The 26,016-nt window shown below is 30.5% G+C and overlaps 1 protein-coding gene across 1 annotated transcript in view; it reads right to left on the bottom strand.

Moving 5' to 3' along the window:
- LOC148311359 (carbonic anhydrase 7-like) overlaps positions 1 to 16,524 on the bottom strand; it is a 76,552-nt gene extending 60,028 nt beyond the window's left edge. The window contains exon 1 of the mRNA XM_088256790.1: positions 16,081 to 16,524. Coding sequence (XP_088112916.1) covers positions 16,081 to 16,147 — 67 coding nt within the window. The 5' untranslated portion in view covers positions 16,148 to 16,524. The remainder of the gene's footprint in view (positions 1 to 16,080) is intronic.
- Between the last annotated feature and the right edge of the window lie 9,492 nt (positions 16,525 to 26,016).

Genomic DNA, 26,016 nt, shown 5'->3' with positions numbered 1-26,016 from the left:
ATTCATATATATATATATATATATATATATATATATATATATATATATATATATATATATATATATATATATATATATATATATATATATATATATGTATACATATAAATATAAATATATATATATATATATATATATATATATATATATATATATATATATATATATATATATATATATATATATATATATATATATATATCGTGTTTGAATGATACATATGTTGTTTTTTTCAGAAACTTGAATGTTGTCGCATGCTTAAAGAATTTTCTTGGCCATGATTTATTCATCTCCGGGAATTGGAGCAACTAAACATTAAAACATTAGCTATATTTTTTTCTAAGTATTAGCCAGAACAACCGGTTAAGAGAGCTTTGGTGATCTCATCAAAATTCCACCTTCCTTTCTCGTGTCATGTGATACGGAGGTAGACAAAGCAACGTACTCGGGTAGAGTCACGAGGGTGTTTTTGTTTACAGGTAGGTTGTACTTCACCGAAACAAACTGGTTATGCTTATCGTCCTGTCAACCAAAGAAATACAATATAAAAACACTGCATTTATTAGGTACGCATCGCTTGGCGTCGTCATCCCAAAAGCTTACAATGGATTTGCCTGCCACGAGCTTTTATGTTCTACAAAGAGAATATTTGCTCATTTGTTGACAATAAGTCCACCATTATTCAAATCGTGTTTTACAGAACGATTTGAGAATATATTATTTTTTTGCAATCTTAAATTGCTTCTTTATTATCTTGATTCAAATTTATGATTTTTTTTGTTTCGATTAATGCAAATCAATTAAAAATTTCAAAAGCAGTACAATAAACAAGTGTCATAGTAAGTACGTGTATTCACCTCCATTATGTAGTGGTTAGCGCGTTTGGGTTGCTTTCTATTTGAGGTCCCGGGTTCGATACCCTGGGGGTGAAAATAAAAGCGAGTAATTTTTCACTCTAACATTTATTTAATTCCATTACTGGTACCTAAAGCGCAGGACTGATCAGCTTGCCTTCATGTAATTTACGATCAATATAACACAGCGTCGATGCCATGCTGTACCTTTTGCACCATTTGATGCGGATAAGGGTTTATAGAAGAACGAAGAAACAATAAATATAATTTTAATGTATTCTACCTAACTAACTAACTAACTAACTCTCACGCCGCTTCTCCGCAGGTGTAGGCAGAGAGAATAGAATGCCACACCACTCTTGTCTTTGCAAATATTCTTCGCCTCTTCCACGTTCATGCATCTCCTCATTATGTATTCTATGTTTCTATGCCTCTTAATGTATTCTAATGTATTCTATGTCTTAATGTATTCTATGTCTCTTAATGTTTGTAAATAAACAAAAGCAAATGAAAAAATATTACGCAATTATAAAAGTGATATGATCAGAAAACGACAATGCGAGTACAGCCAACTCACCGAATTATATCCGGAAAAAAAACATTATTATTAAAATGTGTATATTTTAATTATTATGAAATGGCACGCGAAATAAGTCCTTGAATACCAAGGATCAAATTAATCTTGTTATTATTATTTTTCAATAACAAACATTAAAAAACTTACATGACAGTGCGATTCGCGATTAGAGTCATTAAAAAAATCCTAAATCCTGAATTGTACAATAGTACATGCAAACAGCCTCATAGCTTTGTTGTTCCTTGGGTGATTTGATTTGCATACACGTTTTACAATCGTGCACGTTACAATTAGAAACGGAACTAAATTGTTAACAAAAATAAATTAATCTAATTGGATCAGAAAATGATAAACGTTATCGATTAACTAAAAAAAACGTTGAATTTTAAATAGGTAGGAGTAGGGATATATAAAATGTTTTTGACGTTATTTTGCTGACGGAAAAATGTTCGATATACACCTTCTAGAAAAACTAAGAAACGAGACGTAATACTATATAATTATTACGGTGTTTTTTTTTTCTATAAATATATTAAATACAGTACAGTTATTATCTTTTTGGTAAGTACTCGTACATAAATACTATACCCACTGTAAAAATAACCAATCAAGTAGGAACCAAAAAATGATGTAATTCATAAATAAATGCAGTCAGTTTTTTTATTCTTATCATCTATTAATTTGTAATATTAACCCGTTAATACGAAATTTCATATATCAAATAATATTTTTTCTTAAATTCAATTTTTTATATTTATTACTCGAGTATTATCTGTTTTTATTTTTTACTTTATTTATTAAAATATCTACTGCTACTGATTTGGATCGAGGTAGTTTTTTTCGATCAGAAATAAAAATCTAGAATGTTACCTAACATATACTAAATAAAGCGACCTTGACGCGCTTATGAGAGCGCCTTATTTTACGAAAATGGCGCTGTATAAATTATCCAAAATTAATATTATTATTATTAGCACGTTATCTTTTTTTTCCGCCTCCGTAGTGTAATGGTCAGCACGCTCGGCTACCGTTCTGGAGGTCCCGGGTTCGATTCCCAAGGGGGGTAAAATAAATATAAGTGATTTTTTCACTGTAATATTTATTCAATACTACCCTGGACTGGTACCTGAAGCGGAAGGCTGATCACCTTTCCTTCATGTGTAAACGATCAAGATAACACTGAGTTTATATGACGCAGTGCCCTATGCACCATTGGGGTGCGGATAAGGGTTTTTTTATCTTTTTTTAACTAGGCCTCTTGAACGTACGAGATAGAAGATCAACGAGATGGAAGCGCAACCTTTACGCAGAGTACACCATTTCAAAAATGCATTTTTTGCGTTTTCACCTACATTTGAACTACTGTGGATAACTACAAAAAAAAGTAAAGTATAATTGTAAATATCGTTAAAATAAACCTGGAAAAATATTGGCATTGATTGGTTATAGCTTATTTCTCTACCGTAAACCGTAATTTATTTACATATTTTTTTGACATTTCAACATTGATGAAGAAGAATATGTAAGTCTGGGCATTTACAGGGCTTACGACCATCATATTTGTTTCTAGTGAAGTCTAGTGAGGTCAAGCACCTCGTTTCGAGTGTGATCACTATAGAAGTTTTCAAGAATTTGAATAGTGTGGTTGTCAATCATGGGTAGAATTGGTGAATGTTACGATTGTAAAGTGTCACTTAAACCAGACTATGACGGTCGTAAGCCCCGTAAATGCCCAGATTTCCATATTCTTCTTAATCTATGTTAAGATTTAAAAAAAATATATAAAAAGTAACCCTCACACTTAGAAAGAGAATTTTAAAGTTAAAGAAAGTTGGAGACTAAGAATATGATAAGGTGTGCTGCATAAGCCTTAACAATATTTCAGAGTCACTTAGATAATAAGTAATCAAAAATAATGTTGTAAATCACAAATCCTTCATAAAAATTAAAAAAATTACAATATTTTTTACAATATATTTTTTGCGATTTTGTGAATATTTAGTAAATTTGTAAAAACAAATTTACTAAATATTCTAATTTACCGCAACATCTGTGCGCCGCATACATATTTATAACCTTTTTAATTAATAAGTTGCATAATTAATTATTCATTTCAGTGTACTGAGCTTGTGAAAATATGTGTGTTTGGATACACATGCGCATAATACTTTGTGTTTCTTTATACTAAAGAGGAAGCTGTTTGCACAAATATCAGTTAATTTTGTGACATTATCCACGCCATTTAAACACAAGAACGAAAAACATGTCAAATTCTTACAAAATTAAATTGATGTAGAAGTTTTATTACTCTTTGCGCGAAAGTGTACCTACATAATAACACCCAAAGGAAACCTTATTTTATAAAAAAAAAAACTTTTACATTTTAAAATCTCAACATAGATGAAGATAAATTTGGAAGACTGGACATTTACAGGGATTGCGACCCTCTGGACACGTGCAACATTCACCATTCTACCCATGATTGAAAACCACAAAACTGAAATTTTTGGAACTCCTTGATATATTGACCAATCTCGTGACACAGTACATTTGAGTTTACACCAGCCATTTTGGTGGATTAAGGAAAACTTTTATTTAACAGAGACCCTTTTAAATGTATGCAAGACTGAATTATTTTACATACTGAAAATGCCCGAAAACATGATAAAAAAATTTATGTAGCTTTTAATTTCACCTGTTATATTTTGTATATCAAAAGCATTGATATGTTTGTGGTATGGTAATAAAACACTCTCCTCACCATCCATTGCTTACTTTATGTAATACCACTTTTTTAAACACTTATTTGTGACTACCGGTTTCGGAAAATGATTCCATCAACAGGTCATTAACATAAAATTATTACGATTAGCCATTTGTATTAAAATATTTTTTTTTTAAATAAAGTGTTTAAAAAGTGGTATTACACAAAGTAAACAATAGATGGTAAGGAGAGTAATTTTTTAACCAGTTATATTTATTCACAATATTTTAAGTGTGTGTCCAAATACCTGTTCACAAATCTGGATTTTCTTCACTTAAGCTCGTAAGCCCTTTAGAGGGGCCCAGACTACCCAGACTACCATATTGCTCTTCATCTAAATATGATGAGATGTCAAAATGTAATTACCTACATTTTTTAAACTTTTTTTTTGAACCGAAACACGTTGTACCATAAAAGTTTTTAAATTCGTGATATAAAAATAAGCTTCATAATAAAACAGTAAAATCAAAATATTTTAATACAAAATTACATAAGGTTTTTAATGAAATGCCGCCTCCGTAGTGTAATGGTCAGCACGCTCGGATACCTACTGGAGATCCCGGGTTCGATTCCCAGGGGGGGTCAAATAAACATAAGTGATTTTTTCGCTCAAACATTTATTCAATATAACCCTGGACTGGTACCTGAAACGGGGGGCTGATCGCCTTTCCTTCATGTGTTAGTGATCAAGATAACACTGCGATTATATGATGCAGTGCCCTATGCACCATAGGGTTCGGATAAGGGTTTGAATGAAATGAATGTTAAATGAATATTCTATTAGCTCAATAATGGCATATTGAAATACATAATATGATTAGTTTTAATATATCAAGAATGAAAAAACAGCTTTAAAAATTCGGTCGAGTCGGGTTATCGTCCCGCAGTTAGTTAAATCTCTAGGTTGGAGGCCGCTCTTACACAACTTGATTCCTATTATTAGCAACGAGTTACTGAGGCTTATGAAAAAAGTATGAAATTAAAATATATGTGTATATTATAGAATCAGAGATATTTTTATGCACATAATTAATTCATGCACGATCTGCCTTCAATACCATTGTGTACGATTTGAGAACAATATAAAACGTGTTTGTACTGACGCGAAAATAACGGAAAGCCTCTATTATCATAATCATAATATTTCAGGCGAAAGATTCGAGTCGATTAGTTCCTTATAAGCTCATTATTTCTATATGACTGACTGCAACTTGCATTTTCATTATATTTGTATTCAAATCTGATCATTTTTAATCATACAAGATTTTTTTTACAACTATCAGACCCTACTATCAAGAAGTAGTAAAATAAACAAACAAACAAAATACAAGACAAAGGCATTATTTACATTTTTTTCTAGAAAAACCACTTATCAAATGTGTGCTAAAAAATAACAGCATTTAAGAAAAAAACATGGATCGTCACTTAAATTATCACAGAACTATCGTATCTGCAAATAAGGTTTTTTTTACAGGGGAGGCAATTAAACATTCTTAAGTTAGTTCTCTCAATCATTCACTGGTAATTCATTTTGATTCGTAATATTTAAATAGCTGTTAATTTATATTAAGAATTTTCTGCACAACAAATGCAGTAAACAACACAATACATGAATTGAATCAAAATTAACGTGATTGAAATATAAAACGTAAATAGTTTTATAATACCACTTTTTGAGTTTATTTATGTAAAACTAGTTTCGAGAAATACTAATATTCTCATCTATAAACACGTGAAGATACAAACCTTTGTAGTTTCACCTGTCAATAAGAAAATCTTTAGTTCTTGAAACTAATCGAGTTTACATTAATAAACTCAAAAAGTTGTAATTTTTCAAGTGTTTTGTTTTTATATTTAAATTGTGATGTTATTTCACAAAGTTAATACCAAATCAATAAATAAAACAAATAATTATATGCGACCTAGGATAGTTCAGCATTCGGGTGACGACATTTTTAATATTTTATTAATTTCATTATTATTACCAGATTATCAATAATAACTAGCATAAGTTAATAAATCAATGTTTAATTAATGAATATCCACGTTCAAAATGATCTGAGACTAAATGGAATTGAAATGAGAAAATGACTCTGTATATTTACAACATTTTAAAATTAAACTATTCCGATAATTTCAGTAAAAATAAAATTAATATTTATAATATTTTTTTACTGATAAATAGAAAGAAAGACTCCTAAGTAAATAAATAATATTTGGTGTTAATTAGCGATGTTGATCAAGCGTAACACTTGATATTTTTGTAAATATTTTATACATATCATAATTGATCATACCATGCAAAATAAATTACAGTTTGATGATACCATGCAAAATAAATTACAGTTTGCATAGTTAATTGAAGAAGAAGCGATCGTTAATCAATTAATGTTTTATGAATGTGGGAGGTATGTGAATATATCCCTTGGGTTACTGCCAAGCATCGGTAAGCCATTTTTTTACAATTCCGAATATGTCTAGAGGTTGGTATCAATACACTTTTTTTTTAAATTTATTTCCCGTGTCGGCACAAAACAATGCATAGATTATTTAAATTATTTCTTGTAGTATTATTTTACTTTACATAATACAAATATTTAACAATGCAAAAATACTGTTATCAAACTGATAACAGACTACTACTACTACTACTACCATCACGCCGTTTCTCCGGAGGGGTAGGCAGAAAGGATGGAATGCCATACTCTTCTGTCCTGACATACACTCCTCGCCTCCTTCACATCCATACATCTAGTCATACAGGCTTTTGACACCACCAGATTTTAGGTTCTGATTGATCTGATTGTACCAAGTCTTTTACGGTCGTCCTCGTTCCGTTTTCCCGCTCACATTCGCCACATATATTTTCTTAGTCATTCTCTCGCTAACCATTCGCTCCACATGTCCATACCACCGTAAAGAACTCTTCCTAATCTTTTCAATTATTCATTGTTCAACCTTACATTCCTTTCTCATATCTTCGTTTTTAATTCCGTCATACAATGATTTTCCACACATTTGTCTGTGGGAGCGCATTTCAACAGCTTTAACTCTGCTTTCATCTTTCACATACGCTAAATGAAAAATTTCATCTTTGGTATGAAATTCAACTTAACAATACGTACAATATTTGATAAATATCACTATAACTGCAATTTGAAAACTAATATCAATCTAAAATACAACCTATTTTACTTTAGGAAAATTTTACGTAAAAACTAACTAACTAACCATCACACCACTTCTCCGCAGGGGTAGGCAGAGAGAATAGAGCGCCACACCACTTTGTCCTTGCAAACATTCTTCGACTCTTCCAGGTTCATGCATCTCCTCATACATACCCGCCGATTGTAACGACTCCTAACCTGACCACTTTCAAGTATTTGGCATACCTAAAATTTAACGTAAGCATAACAATGTTGTAATTTCAACAAGAAGTAAACTATGAGCGTTATCACATTTTTGCAGTAACCATATCAATCATAATTTTGTGTTGTAATTAGTAATTATGCATATCATATTACAAACATTCTTGATCATTCTTGATTGAATTAGTACGTCGTCATTTCAATCGTAAAATCTAGCTTGATTATCTTAAGTTGATTATTATAAACACATATTGAAAAGATAATTATGTAGCAATGCGTAATGAAACGTGTTTAATCCTACTTGAAATTTAATGAATTGAAAACATTTTTTTATATCCACCGTTCTTATTTTTTAAGGACAAAAGCAATGCATTTTATTTTAAGGCCGATATCTCGAACGTTGATTCATAACGCGGACGACCGGGCGAGAGATCGGACATGTTTTTGCGCACGATTTTTTTTTTCAGAATATATACTGTAATTAGACTTTTTAAAATTTTATATTGAAAAAATATTTTTACCGCTGAACTGTAAACTTAAAGGGTGTTTCAAGTTTGACCCGGCTTCTTTTGACGGAATATGCTATAATGTAGTTTTAAACGTTATATTATTCAACAAGCATAAGATTAGGAATCAAAAAAATATACAAGAAACTTATATTATTTATTGATTCGGCATTAACTTTGTGGAATGACATGTTGATTATTTTTTTAAAATTAAACACCTGAATGTACCACTTTAATGAGTTTTATTTATATATACGACTAGTTTCGAAAACTTACAGATGTTTTCATCTTCTGGTAAAAATTAAAACATTTAATTTTTACCAGAAGATGAAAACATCTGTAAGTTTTTTGAACTAGTCGTATATATAAATAAAACTCATTAAGTGGTATATTCAATTGTTTAATTTTTAAAAAATACTAGAAATTTGATTGGTGGATCTCGTAAATTAAAACATATAGATTAAAAAGTATGGTTAGTTTGTAGGCTCCCCTTTTAAGTAAGTATATAATAAAGAAAAACTAAGTTAATTTGTCAATAAATCAATTGCTGACAAATTGTTATAATTTTTTATTGAAATCATCTGTCGCTGAGGGGTTTGGTATTAACTTTTATTTTTATTTTTTAACTCGTCTTTCGTCACCTTATTATTTGTTACATATGGTGTATACATATACATATGTAAAACAATAATTACTCAAAATATGAATTAATTAACTACTTTAGTGTCAGGCTGTGGTCCCGCGGTTGGTGTCGCGGACTCCTTGAGTCAGAGTTTCAGGGTTTGAACCCACTCTACCACAATTTTATTCTTATTTTAATAATAATGCGCCGCTTGGGCTCAAAGAATGTATGAAATTGAAGTATTTTTGTAAATAATTAAAACAAAAATATTTCTCTTTTATTCAATAAATAAAAAGTTTTTGATGTGAACACCGTACCCATACAGAGGAATCGCTTGTATACGGAGTGTTAAAAACTTACAATGTGTCCTAGAGCTAGAGTGAACGCCCTGAGACCGCCTCAATACGGATATATAATACAATCCATACACCCAAGCACGTGTCCATTAATTCTTTGAGCGAGCAATTCATAATAACAGTTGACACTTGCGAAGTTCTACGTTTAAAAAATACAATTATTGTTAATATTTTTCTTTGTTACTACTTTTTTAGGAGAAATATCATATCATATTAATTTTTTTATTTGCATATTCAAATCTATCATGCGATTTATGTTAGTACCAGAGCATCTCATTTGTAGAAAATGTATCAAATTGCAGGAGAGAAGGTTCCAATCCAGAAACTGACACATAATAATTTGAGAACCAATATTTTTCTTATAATTGAACTTATAGCATCATACACTCACTTTAGAATCTATAATATCTACACAAACAATTTTTGTCAAATATAGCTCTATCGCTCAATTGAAATATAAAATTTTAATTTACTAAGATATGATTACATATTAGTAATTTTACCTATGAAAAATGACACATACTTCACAGACTTCCACATCACATAACTAATAGAGAAAATCAAAACGTCATTCACGATTCTACCAATGACTCCTATTTGGGTAACAGGTGTCACTACTTTTTATGGCATGTCAAATCGATCTACTCCTTATTCCTTATGAGACGAAATAGCTACTATCACCCAAATACATATGTGAATATATATATGTATATATATATATATATATATATATATATATATATATATATATATATATATATATATATATATATATATATATATATATATATATATATATATATATATATATATATATAATATATATATATATATATATATATATATATATATATATATATATATATATATATATATATTTTTTTTTTTTTCAATTTCAATTCAATTCAATTCAATTTATTCAATAATTAATATATACATTACAAACAAACATTTAAGGCGTATATATTAAAAAAACAAATTAAAAATTACACAAGAAGACTCTTGTTAAATGTGTAGAAGAATCTCGCTTCGGAAAACTCCTTCGGACACATGGAACAGATCAATATCCAATGTGATATTGTTCAACATAGCGGTAGCTCTTCCTACAGGCATAACCATCGGCAGGTTGGTCCTGTGTATAGGAATCTGAAACAATCTATGCCGACGCTGTCTTAGGTAACTATCGGGAACATACAGACCAATGCTCTGGATAATTTCAGGATTATCGATCATACCGCGCAACAATCGATAAAAATGCGTAATCAAATACGCATTCCTTCTAGTCTCTAAACTATTGTAGCCAAGCATACCCTGGAGAAACTGGGTCGGGTAGAGCCAAGGATAATAGCCGTACTCTCTCATGTAGAGATACCTCAAAAACTTCTTTTGGACTTTCTCTACCATAAGAGAGTACTTAAGCTCGTGTGGCCCCCAGATCATCGAGCCACTCTCGAGTCTACTTCGCACCAAGGAGTTATGAAGAGTTCTCAGCACGCGGGTATTTTCGAAAACCCTGGCAGTACGCAGAACAAATCCTAGCATTTTCAATGCATTACTACTGACTGCCTCTATATGATCGTGAAATGTCAGGGTGCTCACAAATCTAACGCCCAGATCCCTAACATTCGATGCTCGCATCAGATTTTGGTCGTTCATTTTGTAGCGATAAAATAATGTTTTTTGGGCCCTAGTGAAAGACGTGATCGAACACTTGGAAACATTAAACATTAATTTGTTTCGTCTTCCCCATTCACATATATTTGATATATCTGCTTGGAGAAGACGAAAATCGTCAAAAGTTGTCACCTTTAAGAAAAGCTTTAGGTCATCCGCAAATAACAAAAACCGTGAGTTTAAAATTACATTCTTGATATTATTAATGAAAATAGAAAACAATAATGGACCCAGGTTAGAACCTTGCGGGACACCCGAGAAAGTATTGAAGGACTCTGACGCAAATAGACCTTAGGAGACGTATTGGTTTCTGTTTTGAAGGTAGCTCGCCATTAATTTTAGCATACCATCCGAGAAACCGATCTCATACAGCCTCTTCAATAAGACATCATGGTTGACTGTATCAAAGGCCTTGGCGAAGTCATTATATGAACAGTCGACCTGATGTCCCGCGTCTAGAGCTTCTGTGACGTAATTCGTAAAAACCATCAGATTTGTTTCAACCGATCGGCCTTTCCTGAATCCATGTTGTTCATCAATTATAAACGGCTCTACTCGGGAAGCGACGATTTTACTTATTATGATTTCAAATACCTTAGCTGGTGCAGAAAGAACAGCTACAGGTCTATAATTTTCTACGGATGACTTAGAGCCACTCTTATGTATAGGAGTAACCTTTGACATCTTCCATGTTTCCGGGAAGACCCCTGTATTCACTGAAAGATTATACAAAAAACAAAGTGGTCTTTTAATCAAATCCACGCAGCCTTTTAGGAAGAAAGTTGGAATGAAATCTGGACCAAGAGAATTAGTGTTACTTAATTTTTTTATAGTGTCGGCCACATCTTTCTCATTGATATTACAAACATCAATAAACTGCGCACCGGTCGGCGAACATTTCTTGGCAATGCTTATATCAAGAAGCGGAGGTTCATTACTATATACAGTCTTAAAATGACCTGCAAACGCCTCGGCAATGTCTGCACCCCGTACTATTTTTTCACCCCACGTCATGGAGTTAATATTCCCACCATCCGCCTTTTGAGACTTTATGTAGTCCCAAATATATATATATATATATATATATATATATATATATATATATATATATATATATATATATATATATATATATATATATATATATATATATATATATATATATATATATATATATATATATATATATATATATATATATATATATATATATATATATATATATATATATATATATATATATATATATATATATATATATATATATATACATATATATATATATATTTAAATACATATATATAGGTACTTAAATGTAGTGTAGAACTTGTATACTTAACCTGAATAGATAAGTTTATGATATTATAATAAAATTATGTATTCTTTGATTATCTGAGTTAAGCTCCTTGATTCATTTATAAATATAGATATAAATCAACGAATATTATAATAATAATACATACTGTAGTATTTATTGTTTCGGAATTCACTTTGTGGTATGACATGATTAAATTATAAATAAAATACTTGTTTTAACCACTTTATATTATATTGTTACTACTTATTTCGGAAGCTACAGATGCTTCCATCTACGGGTTTGAATATAAACTTTGAATTGACCATACAATGCCCAATTCGAATAAAAACTATGATTTATATGTTGTACTGAAATCTCATGGTGAAACTGCATTTTATATAACAAAATAACAACTACATATATATTTTAGATTTTACACATAAATTTTATGAAATCAAAATTATTATACATGTTTTATTTAAAAAAAATATGTATTTGTTATTTTATTTTATAAAAAACCTAGAATTTATATTCAAACCCGTATATGGAAGCATATGTACTTTCCGAAACTAGTCGTCACAATGTAATACTAAAGTGGTAAAAAAAGTGTTTTATTTACGGAGTTACGGAGATTTAAATTACTTGCACCTAAGCATTTATATTTTGTCAAGTAAATAATTTCTTTTCACGCATCCACAAAAGTATTTTTTTTCCATTTTAATTTATTACTAAATTAAGCATTTTTCTATTATACGCCCGTGTCACATGTTTTGGTGAATTAGTGCAAATGTTCTCTAGTAGGCACGGGAACTTAGTGAAAATGATGATACCTTTATAATCATAATTATATGATCACAGTAACCACAAGTACGAATAATACATTCAACGATATGCGAACTACGAATCAGCTGAATAATATTGTGCTACCTGTCATTAAACATGATAAAGAGCGTGTGTTTTTTGAGGTATACGTTTGGAGTTGATCGATGGAATCAAAAACGGTCAACTGCGAATAATGGATAATCTGTTTTAATTTTCACCTGTTGATGAGAACATCTGTTGTTTTTTAAACTAGTCGTGTTTAAATTAATAAACTAAAAAAAGTGGTATTTTACAACTGATTATTTTTTTATATTTAAATCATCATGTCATCCCTCAAAGTTAAAGCTAAATCAATAAATTCGTTTATAACATTCATGTCGTTGATATTCCATCGGTATGATCCTGTTATTGCAGTTGAAATTGATTAATTTTCTTTGCCGGTTGTTCAACAGAATAGTTTGATGTATGAATTTTGAATAACAGTATTAATACAAAATATATCGGATACTGCTATATTTTATAATTTTGTCCCACGAATATCCATAGAAAATATTAACATTTTGACGTATAGTATGACATATACCTATGTGATATTATAGCAGGTCCCCTAGATGTTTCGGAATGCGTTTGACAAGTCAAAAAAGATATATGTAATATATAATAACTATAACTCGTGCGCAGTTTGAATGATAATAAGTCATATGGACACGGTTTTAAAACGCATTTGTTATATTAGAAACTACGTAGCTCATTATTCGGTTTGTTCGACAAACGTGATTAACGATTAATTTTTAAAATAACGAAAACTAGGAGAAAAAACGTATCGCTTTTATGTCGCGCGTCTTCTAACTGGCATTATATCGTCAATTTGTTTTTATTATGATATAATTCTTTGAAATAAATTTAAAATTATTTTAAAGAATTGCACCTGATTTTTTTTGTATTTTTGTAAAGGAATCGAGTATATTTGACACGTCCAGAGAATGTAACTATATTTTAATCATACATTCGTCAAAGAATCAAAAAAGTCAAATGTCCGTTTAAGGTTTATTGAACTAACGAAGTCGTAGTGATTTTCAAATGTTTTGTCCAAATTTCTACATATTTTTGATGAAAGAAATCGCGTTGCGTTTACATTATTACAAGCACATGAGACATTATACAGACGGCGATTTTTTCAATATGTCGAAAACACAACACATTTTTTCACTTAAACGTTGTTTTAATAATAATGAATCTTTATTCCAGCTTGACTAAGTGGTGGGTGTAATACTTAGACAGCCATATATATTTTAACATTTTTTTTATAAAATGAAATTAAAATAATAAACAAATGAAAATAAAAATAATGAAAAGAAACGGATAAACAGATTTTTTTTCATGATGAAGTTGCAATGTAAAATGATTTTTCAAACCACATAACATAATTTTTTTTAAATCAAAGAAACAAATGTTTCAAATGAAATAGATATTTTTCATATTTTTATTACACAACTCAATGCAATCAAATTAAATAACCAAAAAAATAATAAATAAAAAACGTATTCAACTTAATTCGTGAAATAAATGTAAACAACAATAATTATACATTAAATATGTGGCCTGATTTGAGCGTTACCACTTAACCAAATCGATCAATAATTTTGGGATCAGAAGCCCCAGCGAGAAAGTGCCAATATTAGTGCGACCAAACAGTGAAAGTAAATAGTCAAATTCTGGGTACATTATATTATTAATAATTGTAACGTATACGTTTGATGCCACTTTCTACCCCCCATTCTACGGATAATAAATTAACTTTCAGTATATGTACTCGTATGCACCGTGATAATTGGACGTTTAACACAAACCAAAAGATTATTCAATCACTAAGCTACTGTATTGGCCTTATTTAAAAATATATATATATATATATATATATATATATATATATATATATATATATATATATATATATATATATATATATATATATATAAAGGAATAACCAGTAAAGCCTCTATTTTAGAAGCTTGGCTGCAGGTAGGATAGTTAGGAAAGGAAAGGTATATGCGAAAAATACATTACAAAACAAAAAACAATTATTAGCAGGGCTTTTTTCCCTGTAACGCGGTGGAACGGCGTCACCTTTTTTCACGGATATCCATACATATATTTGTTTAATTCTGAAATCAATTAGACGAAACAATGTTTGCGCTAACCTAATTACAATCTTTATTTATATAATTCTCCAAAATGATAAAATATGGTATTGTAATCAATATTTAAACGATATTTGCTTACAATTTTTTTTGTAAAAAGCTCGACATGAAGTGAGTTCGGAGATCTTTTTTATTTAAAAAAGCTCTGATTATTAGTAGTGCGATTTTAATAATTTTAATGTATATTTGTAACATTTATCTCATACGTCATTATGTTGCAGTGAATTGCACGTTTAACTTTAAATATGGTATTGTAATCAATATTTAAACGATATTTGCTTACATATTTTATTTGTAAAAACCTCGACATGAAGTGAGTTCCGAGATCTTTTTTGTTTAAAAAAGCTCTGATTATTAGTTGTGCGATTATAATAATTTTAATGTATATTTGTAACATTTATCTCATACGTCTTTATGTTGCAGTGAATTGCACGTTTAACGATCATGCTCATGCGATCATGGAACCATTTCCGACTATAAACACATGAAAATACTAAACATGTCAATAGCAAGTTATGAGCTGCGTAAAATTCCAGACATCCTCGTTCTAATCTTAATGTCTTTTTCATGTATTATTATTATATTTATTGATTTGGTGTTAAATTTATACAACTCTTTAATTTATGTTTTAAATATTAAAAACAATCACAGATTTTTAGGGTATTATCAAACTTCTGTGAAGATCAAAGGACCATCAGTCCATTTAATCTTGAAAGTAATTTGATAATGCCCTAGCAAGGTGAAACAATTGTCACGATTTTATTTTTATGTGTTTATAAAAATATACAACTTATTTGATCCTAAAAATCTGTGTTTCATTTTAATATTTAAAATATATCATTATTAAATTTATATTTAAATTTTAAAAAGATTACTTCATACACTTTTTAATAGTTTGCTTAAAAAATGAGTACAACATTTTTCAAATAATTAAACAACTTGTTCTGTCATAAAGCTATGTACACTATTCTTTACTCAAATATATTTTAAAAAGAAAATATTTTACGTAAATAATTTATAAAGTAAAAAAATCACTTACCAATTACTACAAAGAAGACAATGTGCAAAAACACAAACTTTTTCATCTGTAGATTATTCGCCGACATTCTGCACTTTTTATGCTTATGTTATTTTTTATAAAATATTTACTTTATTATATTTAAATAAAATAAATTAAATTGTCATTTTAAACAGCCAACGCAACTGTTCAAATTCAGTTATCAAAGTCATACGTATAAAATCACTGTATCAAAAAAAATGGATTTTGGATATTGTACTTTTTTTTCTCACGTTTACTTCAGTTAAAAATAATATTACAAGTAACCAAAAACTTTTTTATATTATTTTAAATTTGCAAGTTAGTTTTCCCGGCAAAACATCTGTCAAAATTGCTTGAATTCGGAATGCCAGCTGATCGCGGGAAATTTGAATTGTTCAACCGTCCGAATCGTCACCCGTCGTTAGCCGCAGTCCGCTCGAGACTAGTTCGTTCTGTTTTCAGTTTGTGGCTGTCATATAGTCTCGTTTGTGGCTGTCACAAAATTCTCCCGCCAAAATCGAACTTACACTCGGAAGCGCGGGAAATTCCGCAACGTTTGGTGTTGGTTGTTTGTCCGATAAGTTATAATACGTTTAGATCATTTATTCAGTGCGTGTTGATTAGTGACGCATGTTATTGTTTGTATCAATTCTAGGATTTTAGTTTAGGGCAAAATAAACCAGTCATTTTTGGGTGGAGTAGTAAACAACGTATTTTTTCAAGGATATAAAAAAATCATTTCTTAGAATCTTAATGATTGTAATTTGTTTATATTTTGATCAATTTTTTTTATTTCCTGTATGTATAATTATATAATCTATCGTTTTTTAATAAAATGTTTCATTAATGTGTTTTTTAATTACCTTTTTTATGAGATGACACTCAATTTATAACACCGTACAACAAACTATTATTTTAGAGGATTAGAGTCGAAGAAAGTACAAATTTGTATGCTGTTTCACTCAGTCCTTGTTACAATATATGAGTTAGACAAAGTTAAACGATTTTCGTAGTTGGAGACAAAAAGCACCAAATGATATTTGTATTTGCAAACGCCCGATGTCGCAACCATTAATTTATTTTATATTTTGAGAATTTGTGAATTTAAGACATACTTATCTTAACATTCATTTCAATTATTTATTTTCAAATAAAACTTTAAACGTCTTAAGAATTTAAATGTTTATATCTGAAAGATAAATAAATGAAAAATAGAGGGTGTTTTTTGTTTGAGGTTTGGTTTTTAAGCCAGCAACATTGTTTCTACAGACTGTCAATTTGACAGTTGACAGTTGATTTGTAATCAGTACGATTTGTCCTTTCACCATAAATAGACTCAATGACCATTATGAGCGTCGTAGGTTCGGTGAATGAGCCGAAAACAATATTCAGCTTGATCCTCTTTTTCAACCCAAAATTTCGTTCACCGAAGAGGCACATTTTTGGTTGAATGGTTATGTCAATAAGCAGAATTGCTAAATTTGAAGTGGAGAAAACCCAAAAGCCTTTGTCGAGACGCTCTTACATCCATTAAAAGTCACTGTTTGGTGTGCTTTATGGCTGGTGGAATCATTGGCCCATATTTTTTACACACGATGCCGGCCAGAATGTTACGGTCAATGGAGAGCGCTACAGGATTACTAACTTCTTCATACCTCAGTTGAATGGCGTTAATATGACAGAGCTGTGGTTTCAACAAGATGGCACAACATGCCACACGGCGGGTGCCACCATCAATTTATCGCGGGAAATTTTAATTTTTATACCTCTAAAAAAAACATCCTATATAATCTGATATTACTTCGTACGTTTGAATTACTCCTTAATTACAATCCTTGTAAATATCATAACATGCTACCAAACCTTTTTTTTTGTTTTTGCTTAAAAAGTGGTTAAAGAACCACTTAGTTTGTTAAGCATATATTAAATTCATTGTAAACAATAAACCCATTTTAATTAATCAATCGTTCTCGAATGATCGATTATATTATTTTGTGAGCGTATATTCAGTAAATAAAAAAATGATTTGCATTCTTGTTTTCTACATAAATATTTTGTAGTATTTTTTCATGATAGTATCACGACTTCGCTTAGTGGTAGATCGGACCATGGATGTTGCTACTGGACCACAACTCGACAAAAAGTGGTGTTAAGAAGGTTATTTTGTAATTTGATTGTTAGATCATACCTGGACGCTTAGTATACTACTTTCTTTTTTCATGGCAGTTTTTCATTTCCATTCTAATAAGTATCTCAAGTATTTAATTAGTACGATGAATTGTTTATCGAGTATTATTTAAGGCTAAAACAAAGGTGTACCCGGTCACCAGGGGCGTGCATTCCATATAGGAAGAAAAGCAGTGCCTATCCTAACTTACCCGCGTGACATATAAAAACCCAGCCAGTACCTACCCGACCTACTAAGTTGTACATAGCTTACCTCACTACCTACCTCTACTACCTACCCTAATCAATTCTCTGTACATGCCACTGATCATACCTGGATACCAAGTAAGATGCTTTCTTTTAAAAGGGTATTTTTCTATTTTCATTATAATAGGTATACCAAGTATTTTAATAGTACGATGAATTGTTTATCGAGTTTTATTTAATACTAAGACTAACCTGTCACACGGTTCTGTGACTCAGTCTGTTAAAATGGAAAATATTGGAAATACCATCTCCATTTTTATTACAAAAACACGCACGTATTTGATTGCAACGTCGTGAATTTTTTTTAAAGAAATCGGTTCATAATTTAAGGACATTTAAGGTTTTGAACAAACTAATGTAAACGTGAGGAACTCTAATGTATGGAAGTGAAGCATGGAGTTGGCAAAAGAAGGATGACAATAGACTGAATGCAGTCAAAATGCGATCCCTCAGACGAAGGGGTGGTAAAATAATTTATGATGGATGATCGCATGGTGAAATAAGGAAAAAATGCAAGGCTGAGGTAAGCATTATCGATAAAATTAAAAAAAGGTGAGTTGAGATGGTTTGGACACGTGGAACGAATGAGTAAAGAAATAACGGTAAAACAAATTTATGAGGCGAATGGGGTTGGAAAAAGAAGCAGAGGAAGATCGAAAAAAACTTGGCACGTTCAGCTTTGTCAAATACTTGAATGTAGTCAGGTCAAAAAATCGGTGGCAGTATGAGGAGTATGAGTATAATGAATGAGGAGATGCATGAATGTGTAAAAGGTTAGAAAGGTTGCAAAGACAGAGTGATGTGGCATTCTATTCTCTCTGCCTACCCCTACGGGTGAAGCGACGTGATGGTTAGTTAGTTAGTTAGAACATAAACATCTTTATTTATATAGAAAATATAAATCGAGTCGTTTACCAGAAGTTTCTTCAGAAGATCTTTTACGTTATTAATAATATATAATAATAATTGTTTATTCTGGTTTTTTAACTTAACCCATACTGACTTCAATTTTTTAATATGTTCCGTGTCCATGTGTAAACTCCATATTATCGTATTATATATGGAATATTAAACCCAGTTTTCTTTTCTGATATAAATATGTGAAACATAAAAAAATTTTGTGTACCTGACTACCGATTTTTATCATAAACATTTACATACTTCCAAAATGTCTAATTGCAATCAACTTTAATCGATTTAATTCCCTTCTAAACAGTTTATACCTAGCAAATGTATTTTTAAGCTAGTGTTATGATTATTATGATAACCTACCAAAAGTCTAATTGATTTATGTCTGTAGGTGGCTATCATACCATAATAAAATCCTTAATTAAAATTAAAGGTAGTTGTAAAAATAACACTTTTCAAGCGTAATTTTATGGTGATAGTTTTACTGGAAAATATGATGAATTTTTAAACGGTTAATTCGGTTATTCCATTGAAGGTATCTAATTGATTATAGATATAGGTTCCCAGAAATAGTATTCGTGATCAGATTTCTAAATTTATCACTTATTGTCACTTCTAAAAGGATGAGCAGTAAAAATGTCATCGTAAAAACCCTTCAACACTAGTATACAGTTTTGAACGATCAATTGTCAACAGTTTCCCGATCCATGGTTTCAGTTCAAATGCAAATGTCAGATGTTCTACCGGTATTTACCCAGCTCTATTTAAAAATTGTAAAAATATCTGGCTTTTACCGTTTTATTTTCATGATTATTTTTCTTTTTAACAAAGGTAACACTTATCTGGGTTTTAAAAAAGACACTAAAATATTTTCCTGTGAAACTAAAATATTATATACGAGTACCTACTCGTAATGCATTCTAGCAACTCTATGATAAAAACGTCACTTTTTTTAAATTTCGTTATTTACACTTTTGCATAGAAACATCGACAGCGGTTATTTGAAGACCATAGGCAAAACATTATCTTTGTTTTTTTTTTTAAACACAAATCAATAGAACAAATTTAAACAACGTTCATGTAACATTTTGTGGTGTTTCTATATTATAAAAAAACTTAAATTTAATTTTATTCGTTTTCCGTTTTTTTTCTCAGTTACTTCGGAGCTTTGATGAGCTGAGTAGAGGTGGAATCTGAAATGACAAGGTTACACAAACCTCCTCATGCACAAATACACTCACGTATAGTATCTACAAGGCAAATGTGGAAGCAATAACAAACTCAAATTTTTAAATGATAATCAAATGAAATCGATTTATTTAATTTATTCGCGAGTATAGTTTGTTCAGGTGAGGTATTTTCAAAATTCATCATTCAGGTGTTCTCATTGCAATAGAAAATCATAATTATCAGGAAAAACGCTGATAATATGGATCACATCGAAAATATAAAAAAATTCAAACGATTACACTTACACTTTGTATTATTTTAATGAGGTGAAAATGTACCTATGATCACACGATAAATATTAAATATGCAATTATTCGTTTGAATTACTGATTCAAATTCAAATTTGTACCAATAAAACATAATTGAATTTCAATATTTTAATGACATCTCTGTATAGATGAAGAAGTCAATTAAATATTGACATAAATGACTCCTAAGAGGAGCAAATCCAGCATTTGAGAAAAAAATTCGGACATATTTAAATATAATGAATAAAAACGACTGCTTTAAATACATAAGTACAAACAAAAAATGATGTTTCTTGAACGTTTTCCGCAGATACTTTGTGGCACATTTTATAAACTTTATAAAATTATAAAACTTTGTTTTAACCACTTATAAAAAGTGGTTATAACAAAGTTATATAATTTTGTAAAGTTTAAAAAATGATGTTTTCAGGGGTCTCCTGGTACGTAAAATAATTCACGAAAAGGGTTTTACGTGCATTCAAATAAAAGGATTTTGCAAAATTAGTAAGTACAGTACTAATTTTGCGTTTGCATATAATATCTCATAACGAGCCGTTTATTGTTTATTCATTGAAATAAAAAATGTGCATGAAAATAATACAATAAAAAGCTGCTTATTTTTTTTTTAATACACTGTAAATAAAACAGTAAAGCTTTTTTGTAACAGTAATCACGTCTCTCTTACTTACTTGATTTATTGTAAACCTTGATTTTCTTACGTGTAGAACATATTTTCATAAGCAATTTTGACGCACGATTGTATATCAAATTCGTAAAAAATACTTTTTATGAATACTTAGTCCGATTTTTATCACTATTTAAAATGCAGGTAAGCTTAGCATATTATTTAGGGCAAGTTAGGTAATCTTCAGCGTCTAATTATTTACGGTAATTGTAGAGAAGAAGACTTTTAATAATCCCCTACAAAAAAACACATTTACCTGAATAAATGTCCAATTTTATTCAATTTAGGGATTTTTGCTATTGCGCTTTCAACTTTACCTCAACAGTACGTAAAGGAATGATCAAAGGTAGTACGGAAGCTTTCGCAATGAGGTCAAATATTAACAGGATCTGTGAATACGGATATACATCCGGCATCCTTTACACAAACTCACTACGTATTCTTCTGCGTAATGTTTTCGCCCCTTAGACTTATATGGGTATACAATACAAACAGCTGGGTGTGTGTTTGTTACGACTTACTTTATAACATTAATATAAAATAAACATGCATCATCATCAAAATAAACAGATGCACATCACGCTGCTTCCCCGCAGGGGTAGGCAGAGAGAATAGAACGCAACACCACTCTGTCTTTGCAAACCTTCTTCGCCTCTTCCACGTTCATGCATCTCCTCATACATACCCGCCGATTATTACGACTCCTTACCTGACCACTTTCAAGTATTTGGCATACCTGATCGTACCATGTTTTTCTCGGTCTTCCTCTGTTCCTTTTTTCAATAACATTCGCCTCATAAATAAATAAATATATATATGTATATATATATATATATATATATATATATATATATATATATATATATATATATATATATATATATATATATATATATATATATATATATATATATATTAGACGCCACACCAATTTGTCTTAGCTAATAATATTCGTCTCTTCCACATGCATGCATCTCCTTATACGTACCCGACTCCTGACCTGACCACATTCAAGTGTATATATTTACTATACATATTTATGCTTGTGTGTGTTTCAGAATGAAGCGGATATATTAAGATTCGCGAACCTTTTTTTGACGCATGTCTCGGTGATTAAGTGGGCATAATAAATATGGTAAAACGTTCCTGTTTAATTTACCAAAACTGGACATGGCGATGGTAGATAATTGTAAAAGCTAATAATAATAGCGTTCTTGGAAGGTGTAGACGTTCGGAGTTAAACCCTATCGGAGCATGGTGTTGGTGAACCTAACGTATGCGCGTAATGTCATGACGCACGCTTTTCTTACGCAGACCAATTATCCCAAGGCGGTGGTAATTCGATCAATGTCCTTAAAGCCCAATATACGAAAAATCGCAACTTAATTTTCTTTAAACCCAGGTAACATTATACGTAATTGATTTTTTTCTTAAAAGTTGATTTTCATTTCGGTTTTGAAAAGAAAAGAGTAATTGAAAGGTAAGGAGTTAAAACAACAACAAAAAAACAAATTCTGTACATATATTCTAAAACGCCAAAAAATATCCCATTTACATTCATTATCGGGCGTGAACAGACATGTGACCTCTCCGGTAGTCTCCAGTGGAATGAATTCTGTGTAAGCGGATCTCCTTTAAAGCCCAATATAGGATCAATCGCAATTTAATTATCTTTAAACCTAGGTAAAATTTAAAGTAATTCATTTCTTTCTTTCTTAAAACATGGTTTTTGTATTGAAAAAAAATAGTTTTTCGTTTAAATAAATACAACGGTTTTAATAAGAAAATAGTGATTGAAAGGTAAGGAATCCAAAAATATCGATACGTTTTCTAAAACACAAACAAAAAATTCCAAGGTACCAAAAAAATCGATCGTGACCTGACGTCCGGCTCTCTGGGCAGTCGGACGCTTAATGAATTGTATTATTGGGAGTAAGGCCTTAAGGAGGTTGTGGCTATGATTTTTACTACCTTTTACATCTTTCCTAAAGTCAAGATTGGATTTAAAATTTTATAATATGACTTCATATTTTGATTGATTTATTCCGTCCGATACTGGATTTTCACCCTAAGGATGATATATGTTATCATGTTATATACATATTATAAGTCACTCAGACTTCATCTAATCGCATAAAATGAATAGACCCCTATTCAATCTTTGTTGAGGCATCTACAAAAAATATTTTATTTAATTTGACTATGGTGTAACACAGGCCCGGCCAACCCAAATTGCACCCCGGGCCGCATCGATGATCTAAAAAAATTCCAAGGGCCGCATACAGACAGTAGAAAAAATTATTTTAAAATTTTAAAACAAAGAACTTTAATAATTATTGATTTTTTAAATATTATAAATAATTTAATGCACAGGTAATCAGAAAGTACAATCAGGGTAATTGTGAAAAAAAACATTATTACGACCAGATATCGCTCACTCCTTTCAAGAACGTCATAAATCAAAAATCGTCGCTTTTCAGTTGTGCATGTTTTCGGAATGCCTAGAAAATGTACTATATCCCAGCAAAAGAGACATATTTTTAACTTAATATTTACCCGCTACAGGGCAGAAAGTGTTGTTTTTGCATTTTGAAGAAAATGTATTGTTAAATTATTTTTTTAAATGTATAAAAAAAATATTTTTCAAATGGAGAAAAAATCTTCAGGTTTTACCAAAAAGATCTGTTGCACAGTATAAAGTTCAATAAGGGGCTTGATATTTATTTTTAATACATTGTTTTATACTTTTAAATTTTAAAAACGTTCTCCTGAAAAATCAAGTTTTTTGATTTATGACGTTCTTGAAAGGAGTGAGCGATGTGAGAAGTAAACACACATTGAATCAACAAAAAATATATTTGTACCGTAATAAACATTTTGAAAAATTTTAAGAATGAAAATTATTAATAAAAACACATAAATCAAACAATATATGTTTTTTTAATTAAACCAATTTATCAATGTCCGATCAGTGCGAGATTTGAGTTTCATTTCGCTTACTTAATTTTTCTAAAATCTCTTTCAATAGTTGAAGTTATACACATTAAGGTTTTCGAAAAATTTTGAGATTGCTTTAAATTGGCAATTTATGTATTAATTTTTAAATCAAACACAGATTTTTTGAGTCTACTAAACTGTATTTTGTTAACAAAAACACATAAAAAATATGGTGACAATTGTTTCGCCTAGTTATGGCATTTTCAAACGAATGTTTGAACTTAGTAGACTCAAAAAATCTGTGTTCAATTTAAAAATTAATACATAAATTAAAATGGAGTTCTACAAATTTAACGCCAAATCAATAAATAAATTAAATTGGCAATGCTGAAGAGCGTGCGAACGAATATTGTTCACAGTTTTTATAACAACATACATAACTTGGCTAATAGATAATACTTGAGAACATACATTTTGTTGATGTATCAAACCGTGTATGACAAATATATCACTGGTTTAAAAATAAATACTTCATACATGACCGCGGGCGTCGAGGGCCTCGCGGGCCGCGGGTTGGGCACCCTTGGTGTAAAGGCAAGATTTATATCTCAACATAGATGAAGAAGGATATAGATGTCTGGGTATTAATAAGTCCTTTTTTATTTTAGCAGATGTTAGTTCTTACCATTCGTTATCACGTAGGCATATGTGTGGGGTTTTCCCGTACAGGCGGCGTTTAGGTAAGTATACATGTTTTTATTTAAGGTTGTTACTTTATCATACTTAGTTTTTTGGCGAAGTAACAACGGGGATTTACATAACCCCAGGAAGAGAATGTATGTTTACCTTATCTGCGGTTTGAACTCAGTTCAAATAGGTAGGTACCTACTGTAGGTTTCAAACAGGTAAGTATCTATTACCTACAAATCTCAATATTATTAATATTTAAAGCATTTACTTTGTGGTTACTCATTTTCACTTATTTATTTTTTTACATTTTTTTTTAGTAATATTAGTATATAACCACTCACCGAGATTTTTGTGTCTACCGGTTTCGAGACGAACCCGTCTCTTCGTCAGGACAATCACTACCACAGCATTCAAACAATACTACCCTTCACTACCATAGCACTATCGAAGGGTAGTATTGTTTGCATGCTGTGGCAGCGATAGTCCTGACGAAGAGACGGATACGTCTCGAAACCGGTAGACACAAAAATCTTGGTGAGTGGTTTTATACTAATATTACTAACATTTTTGTAAAAAAATAAATAAGTATCTAGTACTATCCGCCTCTGCCTCCGTGGTGTAATTGTTAGCGTGTTTATCTACCATACTGGAAGTTCCTCCGGGTTCGATTCCCAGGGGGGGAGTGAAAATAAATTTCACACTCTAATATTTATTTCATATTACCCCGGACTGGTCCCTGAAGTGCAGGAGCGATCACCTTGCCTTCGTATAAGTAAAGACCAAGATAACACTGCGTCAATACGA

The sequence above is a fragment of the Brachycentrus maculatus genome, unplaced genomic scaffold, assembly GCF_059751285.1.
Source record: "Brachycentrus maculatus isolate JH-2025_06_01 unplaced genomic scaffold, ASM5975128v1 h1tg000066l, whole genome shotgun sequence".
Lineage (NCBI taxonomy): Eukaryota > Metazoa > Arthropoda > Insecta > Trichoptera > Brachycentridae > Brachycentrus > Brachycentrus maculatus.
This window is presented reverse-complemented; position numbering and strand designations above follow the sequence as displayed.